General features: G+C 44.3%; 1 protein-coding gene across 1 annotated transcript; it reads right to left on the minus strand.

The window, feature by feature from the left end:
• Positions 1–3826: 3826 nt before the first annotated feature.
• Positions 3827–9903, minus strand: LOC139295804 (transmembrane gamma-carboxyglutamic acid protein 3-like). The gene is made up of 4 exons (XM_070918063.1): positions 9889–9903; positions 6840–6888; positions 6047–6207; positions 3827–4384 (listed from the first exon to the last, which is right to left on the minus strand). Exons 2-4 carry the CDS (start codon positions 6847–6849, stop codon positions 3827–3829), a joined length of 729 nt encoding a protein of 242 aa, XP_070774164.1. The 5' UTR covers positions 6850–6888; positions 9889–9903.
• Positions 9904–10597: the final 694 nt, after the last annotated feature.

Consider the following 10597-nt stretch of genomic DNA (forward strand, 5'->3'; position numbering starts at 1 on the left):
AATCGGAGCTAGACCTGCACAGACAGCACAATGTCTGCCGTTTGTAAAGGTGGACGAAGTACAACGTTTCATCCACACAGCTTTGGCGGAAAAATATCCACAAATACGCGCGTTTTGATATCAATCGAAGTTCAAAAAAAGGCCAAGGTCAAAGTGGTACAAGAGAGAAAATATTAAATAATATTATTAAATATACATCCATTTTGGTGATAAGAAAATCAGTTTTATGTGAAACATACATAATTCAACCATTTATTACTTACTTACAAACAGTAGATATTTCTTTTTGGAATGTGGTGGAAACAAAGGCCCATGTGAACAAGTTGCAGGCTGTAGGAAAGGCAGTGAAGAACTTCAGAGTACAATAGAATAGAATACAAAAATAAGCCACTGGTGGAAAGCTGTAAGTGCATCTTATCCGACGTGGTGAGGTAAAAAACTCCACTAATATTCAACAAGAATGAAAACCTCACTCTGCAAAATATACACACAAAACTGGCAGTGTTGGTGCTCGAACTCAACTACAGACACAATTATTTGTCCCTTGAGTCACACACACATCCGTTTTATATAAATTAATATGATTGTAAAGCTACACCAGGGGCTTAAGCCACACTGCTTTTGCATGGATCATGTATACTTTACATCAGGGCTAATCTCTGTAAACAGATAGCTGCATGTGGATGCAGAATCTGGAGGCAAGGGACATGGTTTTAGTATCGGAAGCGGTTCTTGTTTTCCCATTTGTGGTCCCGAGTTGTACTGACTGATCACGTGTGAGCGGGCTTTGGTTGCACGCAGGTAAACAGTCCGTGCACTGGCCAAAATGCATGGGCTATTGTCTGACGACGATTTACGTTTTTTTATCAATCGTGGGACCCCAGAGGTTGACTTTTTATTGGCTTCTTTTAAAAAGAATCTGCATTCAAATCGTTGTCAGATGAACGACGATAGGTTCTGAGATTGCTAATCGGACTGTAAACAACGGCCGGCACGCGGAAGACGAAGTCTTGGCTACAGCGGAACCCCCCAAAAACATAAGCTGTTGCTCCCAGTGGCCGCCAGGCGAACGGATCACGGCCAGCCATTTTGCAAACCACGCATGCTGTTTTAGATTTGTTCTATGTATTTGCTTACCATTGCATAAAACCAATCAAGGTTGTCACGTGTAACCATACGAGGTACGATCCCAGTGAAATGTAACCCCGCCAGTTCCTTCCATTTGTGCATTAAAAGAGTTTAAATAGATTAGAAATAGTAATAAATACGTGTATGATTCTATTCATATATATTTTCCATATTCAAATACTGAAAGGGCAACACATAAAATGCGACGGACAGTAAACAGACAGCAGATGTAGCCTGTACTGGTGCTGCAGCTGCTGGCATGGATACCGGAGCTGGTGCTAATTCTGTAAACTATACAGTTAATATAGGCGAAATAACTATAATACTCTTTCATGTCTTGTCCTCCTTATTTATCCAACGGGGGAAAAAAAGTTCTTAAACAGTCCTTAAATCTGGAACCAAGATAATAAAACAAGCTGTTTGGTGGTTTGCTGCTACTCTACAAAGGATCTCAATGAATGAGCTGAATTTTCTTTTTCGCTCACTGGTGGAAAAAGCACTGACAAAGTTGATGAGTTCGATCCTGGCGTCGCACCGGAAGAGTTACATAATGAATGCGTGTCCACGCTGTTACAGCTGTGCGTAATATTACACCGTGCGGGAGAGGTGTGACAGTGTCTGTGCCATCCTAGCGAAAATAATTCACTGAAACACGGAAGGGTGATTCTGCCTGTGTATTCCGCACGTGTCACTGCATTTGTATTTTGCACTTCTTTTTTTCTTTTACTCTTCTCCAGTACACCACGCTGTATTCACCAAACCTGTTTGTGGTTTCCTTATATACAACACGTTGATCAGTCATGTGATAGATATGTATCACCACAGATACCATGGTATCTGAGGAAGAGGTTTTTTTAAATTTTCATTTTGATTAATTGATGTTCACACTGGTCTGCACAGACTTTAAACATTTGTATCTTTCGACCACTCACACAACTACACTGCTACACTGACCGCACCATGTAAAATGCAACAATTATGAACAAAGTGGTGTGACGGAGGCACAGTTCAATCCATTCCGCAGCTGCAGCCAAGGTTGCCGTACTGACTCATACTGCCAACTGTGCTCTTCGTGCACGTGACGCGCAATACGGTCCACGCAGTCGAAAAAAAAAACTTGCACGCACAGAATTGCGATTGTGCATGTGTGAGCGTACGTGTTTGTGTGTATTTGGATCGTCTCGGTGGAGGAGTACATCTCGTAACTTGAACCTGCCCCACATTTTTGTAGCGGCCTCCGCTTGTCCCACATTTCATGGCACGGCCAGGGAAAGTCACTTGATGGGAAGGTTGGGGTTTTAGGATTTTAGGTCCACTAATGGTGAGCAGGAGTTTAATACTCTACTATTTGGCTTTTGGAGGGCAGAATGATGCATTTACGCTTGCCTTGCAACTACTGATTATTTTCATTATGAATTATTCTATGGACCAACAGTCCAAAACCCAAAGACATTACATTTACATTAACAATATATATATATATAAAACAGAGTAAAGCAGCAAATCCTCACAATGGAGAGGCTGGAGCAAGCAATTTTGCTTAATTGATTATCAAAACTTTAATTTTTTTGTTGATTTAACTAATCACTACTAACCCAGACAAACAAATATACCAGAACTGTAAAGGTTGGATAGAAACTTTGTGATACAAAGCCCCATCACAAACAGCAGGAGAGGAAATAGGCTTGTGGCAGAGTAGATATCAGTTTGGTCCTCAGGTAGATGGTAAGACTGGTGGTCATAGTAAGGTAGAGCGTATATTAAGTGTCATGACAAGTGTCCATTTGGCAACAAACAAAACAAACTTGCCCCTGTATGGCACAGCACTGAGGAATTCTTACTAAGAACTTGGTGAGAATCAGTCACACACAGCTCAACAGAGTGCGTGTTTCCTTCCTCTCCATCATCACCATAAGGCCATGGCCGGCACCCCTTTCAGAGGCTTTTTTTTACTATTATTTTTTTAATAATGCAATATCGTTTCAGGTCCTGTCCTGTCTGAGAACTAAATGGCCGTCCACACAGCACGTGAGGGGGAACATCTCGAGTTTGCGATCACTGAATTGTGAGAAAAGGAAGCGCTTTCGGACAAGCGGACGGCAGCTGGTGCGTGGAGGCGGCAACGGTCGAGATCCAGACGATGGAGCAAGTGTTGGGGAAGTGAATGAGCTCATTGATGTTGGCAGTTAATCAACTATCAGATTATCAAACGTGGAGTGCAGATTTAGAGTGAGAAGAGAAATCTGAGCCCAATTGGCTGTTGATTGTGGGTCTTTCCTTGAAAGTTTGAGGTGTTTCTAAGTGCTCTTTAATCTTGCCTACACACACATGCCCCACTGTCCGTTTGTGAACGATCTAAAACAACCATAAACCATGAGAATTTTCGACCAATCAACAAGCTCGGCTCAGAGTCCCAGTGCTTCCGCTCTCGACTGCGTACGTACAATTTAAAGAATCGTACTCTATGTCCACTGACAGACAGAGACAAAGCGCCGGGCCAGTTGGCAAGGAAACCTTACAGTCAGTGTCCAGTGCAAAAGCCCAGCTTGCAACATAGAGCTTCAATTATTAAGTATTACATGGTGCAAAAAATATGGGAATTACAATATGGGTTTCAGCAGCCTGCAGCCAGCAGCACCAACTGAGGCAGAAACCACTTTTTTTTGCCATCTTGTGGCACTTTTTTTTCATTCATGTTTCATTTCTCCTTTATGATCTCCTCATATTTGGGTGGAGGGTCGCTGTATGAAGGTGCTGAGGTCTCGTCACCGCTGCTCTCCAGGTGTCCTGTCACCTCTTCATAAGATGGAGGTGGCGTGGCGCCGGACAACCGCGAGGCCACCGACAGGGAGGAGTCCTGGACATAGAGGGCGCGAGTGTTCTGCTGGTGGAGGCCGTGGGAGTCCGATTGGGAACCTCCTCCTCCTCCTCTCTCAGCACCGCTCACTACAACCGTCGGATGTGAGCCGGACTCCTGGTGCGAGCTTTCGGTGTGTGCTGCCGTTTCCCGGTGAACCAGGATGCGCGGCAGGCTGCGGGTGCTGCGGTTGTTGGCCAGGTAGCGGTTCTGGGTGTAGGCAGGCCGCCGGCGAGTGGCCTTCTGAAGCTGGCACCTCCAAAGGAGGAAGAGGCCGATGATGATGAGCAGGGCCACGCCCAGCAGAGGAACGACCATGTAGACAGTGTCGGCACGCTCAGAGCGCCCCTCGCCGTTGCTGCTCACTGTGTAGACGCTGCGAGTCCTCCAAAACTCCATCTGGGAAGCACAGGAGATACATTTCTACACCTTGGGTTCATTCTGAATTCAGTGTCAGACTAAAATTGAAACTAACACTAATGTCGGGGTAGGGGAGAAATGTGACTGCTGCTCCGCCGCATGTATATGTGGATTTCAAAGTAGCCGTAGGGGTGTCTAATAAAGCCAGATTACCAGTCAAACCAGGAACCATATTCCCCTGGACTAGCCTGGTTTCAGTCAGGTTAGATCTCAGGCTTAGCCTCACTTGAGGCAAAACCCAGTGCTACAATGCGCCCTCCCTGGAGGTTCCTCTTTACCGCTGCACTGTGAACACACGTCTGTTGGCAGTGCATGTCAAATGTGCATCACATATTGACATGGGATTGCTAATTAAAATCTTAACCAGACACCCAGAAATCCATTGTTTAAAGCTAAGGTCCGAAGGTATTTAAACAATGTTTTCTTGTTGATAATAGGCGTTTTCGGACCGGAGGATCTTTTTCTTAGTTCTAAATAGGGCTGTACCCGACTCAGAATCTTGTCAGTCGAGATTTGGCTGGTCAATACAAATATTTGACTATTCATTTCTTCTTTTTTTTTTCATATAGACTATCAAGCAATGCTTTATTAAATTGCCAGACTTTTGAATGGGGACGTTCGGCGGGACGTTCAGGGTGACAGCGACGTTCAGTAATATAGTAAACAAGTCAAGTCAGCCCTCCGAGCTAATACGTGCTAACTACACTAAATGTGCAACATTTTTTGCCGACACTAGATATCAAATAAAAGCCAGAGACTATATCGTGTGAAGTTGCCGTGACCAGTAAATTCACCACTTCCAAGCAGAACCGGGCAGCTGCCTCAATCTCGCTCAGAGGCAGCCTGGGTTCCGGGTCCACAGATGCCTGCACCCGGTGTGGGATGTCCCCGGAAACACCCTGGCACAAAAAAAACCAAAAACCTGCTCGACTGAATTTTGACTGAGGGGTGCCCGACTGATGATGAAATCTTTCAGGGGGCAGCTGAGAACTGGCAAGGATCGTAGTTCTTTGAACAACATTTTGAGGGACTTTTTTTTTACCGCCTACATTCACAGTAGAGTAGAGGAACCTTGAGTGACATAAGTGCATGCTATAAACCTGTGTAACCGGGAACAGTAGCCTTAAAAAATGCTCCAAAACATGGAGAAACCGACAGTGAAGTCCAGGCTCTATTGAGGGTATAAGCGACCAGCTGAAAGAAAATGGTGCTCTGAGGACCTCAAGAAATCGCCAAACTAGACTATATAGAGATGGCAGCTTGATATAAACATACATAAATATATATATATATATATATATATATATATATATACACCAAGCGGAGTGTACACTACCTATTTAACGTACAAACAAATAAGCTCATTCATTCAGCCCCAGATCAAATTTAATGCCCCCCCCCTCTACAATTCCAGACATTTTAAGACATTTTAAGGATCCGCGGACCCTGTCATGTGGAATAACACACACTAGTCATTTGTTGATGACATGGCAGAATCATTGTCACATAAAAAGAGATCACATAGAGGCCTGACTCTGGATCCTGATCATCTTTCGATAAATCCTGCTATCACGCCGCCACCACGATTGATGACTGAGTAGCTGACGAACACGACAGGAGTCGCCTGGGCACTGGGCTCACCGTTCTCTCTTTGTTCTCGAACACTTCATTGGCCTCCTCGAAGCTGCAGCTCTCCTCGCCACACTCCCGCTCGATGTTCCCCTGTCTCAACTCCTCCAGGAAGCCGTTGGCGCGAGGGAACCGCTTCAGGACGGAGTGAGCATCCTTACCATCGAGGAACGCTGCAACACAGGAGCGAAAACACAACCTGAAAAATTCAGCTATCCGCATTAGGATTGCTCAACAGTCTCATGGGGATACTTCAACACATTCACAGACAGGTCTGCGTTGTTGTGGGTGCGCCTCTGAGTACTTTGAAGCTGATCTTTTTACAGAAGCTGTGAAAGGCAAGGATTGGACACTTTTTGCATATACTATACAAAGAACCAAATATTTTTACAGCAGCACAGGGAAATATCACGCAACACAGAACTCATCTCGACTATTTACAATCATCCGGGTAAATGTGACAGTTTATCATCACATAGATTTTGGGGCTATATTCTTCTGCCGTGACATGCAGCAGCAAGAAAGCATCAGAACTGAGGTTAAGAGGTAAAGAAATAGGTGGTGAGTCAGGTCCGAGGGGACAGGTCTTGACAAGATCCACCACTAAAAACCCCCGCTCGCATTGAGGGCTTCCCACAGGAAGACTGATGGGACAACTAGAGGTTGACCTATGTTTGAAACAGCAAGCCACGCAACAAACCAGACGTTTGTGAACATTATGGATCTGAGCTGATGGATGTGTGTGTGTGTGTGTGTGTGTGTGTGTGTGTGTGTGTGTGTGTGTGTGTGTGTGTTATGTGCTTACCGGCAGCCATGCTCCTGCCCTGCTACTCACACTCTGACAGACCGCAGACCTGTGGGGAGAACACAGCACAGCGTTAGATACCCCGACTCGCACAATAATTTCACTGAATGAAGTAAGCCCTCTTCTCGAAACTGGATCGCTTCCTTTCTGCATTCCTCACCTGATGCGCCACAAAAGGCTTCAACAGCCACTTCCCCGTCTCCACTCAGACACAATGATGAGGACCTGGTTGCCTAGACATATTAGCTGATACTTAGGCTCGAGTTTAACGCCTGTAGGCAACGGAATGTGTCATGGTCAAGTGATGAATAAAAAGTCAAACTATGAAAATCCTCCATGTTTATTTGCCATTGGGCATCTGTAGTTTGTTTTATTGCAAAAAAACAAAAACAATATGGAGAGGACCTCTTCACTGTCAAGATGTATGCTCAGATGTAAAACTCTGGTTTCAGCACCACTGAAGCTGGCGTGGAGGCCTGTGATGGAACAACACCTCACTTAACACACTGCATGCTGGGCTCCATGAGTCATCAATCAAATCACCGATAATCCATCAAACACAATAACATAAAAACATATTTTCTAGTTGGTTGAGAAAGTGAGTATCATTCATCAGCGACATGCTGACATCATCCTCCTTTTGTTTACGTTCTATTTTGCCGTTAGTGTTTAATCATGTCATGTTTTATCCCAATTATTGTCAATTCTTCTGCTGCTGCATTTGCGTAGTTTCTCCTTGGGGATCAATGGTGTTTCACTGTGTCTTACCTTTTAGAACAACAACAAGATGGCACTGATTATACATGCCATTACTAGCATACTACTGTAATCTTGCTATTTTTGGACTTGACTGATAAAAACTAAACTGCAAAATATGACATCACCAACAGCCTACACACACACACACACACACACACACACACACACACACACTCTGTCAACTTATTATTGGATAACGACACATCTACTCCACTCTCAGGCCGTGCTCAGACCTGGTACCAACATGCGTCTCCGCATGCGCCTCGAGTGACCACTTGTGATCGGATGTCACTTCCCCCGCTCCATATGCAAATAAACACGTACCTCATTTCCGTCGGTTTTTATCCCGAATTTGATGAATTTACTGTTAATCAGACCACAAGTGAGACAAAAATTAGGTTGGAAAAACATGATGCTGTGTTTCTGGGTGCATCACTGATTACTGTACAAAAACGCAACTTTATAACTTTATTCCCTGATTCTGGTGGAACTTGTGTGTTTTATGGAGAAAATGTTTTCTGGTTTTTCCTCTGATGTCCTCCGGCTGCTCTGCCTCAACTCTCGGTGATTTGCGGAGTTTCCTGATGGACAGACAGCTTTAACTTTACTTGTTAAAGAATGTGGACACAAGCGGCCCAGACCTACCTCCGAATGTGGTCGGAGCGATCGGGTCTCAGTGCGTCCTCAGTGCGTCTTGGGTGCATTGACACCTGGCATCAGAGCTGTCCACTTGTGATCGGATCACCCAGGACAGATGTTAATACCAGATCTGAGCAGCTGCTTCAGAAACCCCCGAGAGCAAGTCTTGATTGAATAATGACAAACACTGCACTCAACCTTTCCTCAGGCTTCTACATAACTGCTTTCTGGCACAAGGGCTAAACAATCATTCGTTCACACAGTGTTTCCGTGATTATATCGTAGTTGGAAAAGCTCATATTGCTCATGCAAGAAAATGTACTCTGGCTGCCATGGAACGCACGGGTTTACAGGTTCAGAATTTACCCACAGACTTCGATTAACCCTTCATGCACACAGATTACATACTGGCCTGGACACTGATTGTAGTCCTGTGACACTACAACCACTCCGGCATCATTCCTGCCGGCACTCTGCTGCTCAAGAGCAGCCATCCAGGCCCTCAATCTTGAAGACTTGGAGCAACAAGCCATAATGGCCTACTTTGGGGGAGAGGATGCGGATTGTTGACGCAGGAAACGTAGGGAAACAATCTGAAATCGGTGGTGTGCTTTGAAATTGGTTTGTATACTGGCATGTTAATAGTAGTTAATGGATTTCTAACACTTACTTAAAAATCTTCCTTTAATTTCAGTTTTCAGAATCAGAATCAGAATCAGAATCAGAATCAGAAACTGTTTATTGCCAAGTAACATACATTACAAGGAATTTGCTGTGGTCTGAAGGTTGCGTAGTTTCCTTTTTTTTCCAGATCCACAAGTCATATTTTCTTTTCTCTCCTTCTTGCATCTGCCTCATCCTTTTTCTTTCTTTATTACCGTCATTGTTAGGCTATTAACTTTGGAGTAACTGACTGACCTCACCTTTGGTTCTGTCTGACACCACCGGGGGAAACAGACAGTTTTAGTTAATGCATGTCACTCTGTGAAATATTACAGGGAGCTTCTTTTTTTTTTTTTACATGCAGACGGGCCCCCATTTAGCCCTACCTCTGGCAAATATAGGCTACTATAAATATACATGGAGAGGGGATGGAGCGGGATGGGGTGGGGGGTTTCCATAGCAACAGAGAAAGAGATCGGGAAGGCTCTGAATCAAAACCACCAACTTGAATAATTAGGATAAAACAACTGTTTTAAATGGGATATGTAGAATATCAAAACAATAGAAATTAAAAAAACGAAGTGTTGGCCTTCTCCTGAAATAGTCTATTGGGACTAACATTTGAGACACACACACACACACATACACTCACAATAATATTCATCAAGTAGCATCCTGTTTTTACAACTGTAAGCCAAAATACTGCAAGCTAGATCAAATTAAATGATAAACCTCCGCCTTGAACCCAAACCATTATTAAATGGAAGCCTTCTCAAGCTTCTATAACTGCATATGAAAAATTCATTATCAAGACTCATGTTGACTTTAAGTCATTTTCTCCCCCAACGACATACTGTGTAGACCACACACTATACCCCACTACTATGACCAATCTACGGCTTAAGAATATTGAATTAATTATGGCACGTAGCGGCCAGCCCCCTCTCTACCTCGCTGAAGAGAAATGAACGCGAAGAGTCTTTCTTACCTTCATTCGGCTCGGTGGAAGCCTTCTCCCTTCCATCTCCCGACTCCAGGGGAACTCCCACACGAGTCACCAAATGTCCGCGATTGACGTATCTGCGAGCCAATTGGAGAGGAGGAATCCCTGCGACTGGCAAATGGCAGCCCTGACAATTGTCGACTGACGCAGGAAGGGGGCGGGGGGGAAGTTCTACTGAAATGATAAGAAGGGGGGGTATATATATATATATATATATATATATATGAGAGAGAAGAACTGCTCACACAGGCCTGGTGGAGGTTTTATGAACGGGCGCTGGATGCGGGGGGGGGGGGGGGTCCAAAAATTAACGGAGGGGTGTTTTTTTTCATTCGGTTAAAGTGACTCGCGGACGTAAATCTGTCCCAGATTTCCCGCCTCTCGCAACCATAGGTTGTGCAGATACAACTCCACACAAAAAGCCACACCCGAAATACTCGGCTTCCCGGCATTGTCAGCCACGCGCTCACGTGGCTATTTCACAACATTTTAGAAAAAAACAAATGAATGATTATAAAATCGTTGCATGATTTGCTACTGTTATTACTTGTGTTGATAGCGTAGGTGCCTGTATTATACCAGTATAGTAGAAGTCAATTACCACCATTGTGGTGGACACCAGGACTAACAGGATTCTTTTTCTTATCCCTGCAAATGTTTATTAACATATTCAAATATTGTATGTCTTGCCCAC

This window comes from Enoplosus armatus, chromosome 13 (assembly GCF_043641665.1).
Source record: "Enoplosus armatus isolate fEnoArm2 chromosome 13, fEnoArm2.hap1, whole genome shotgun sequence".
Lineage (NCBI taxonomy): Eukaryota > Metazoa > Chordata > Actinopteri > Centrarchiformes > Enoplosidae > Enoplosus > Enoplosus armatus.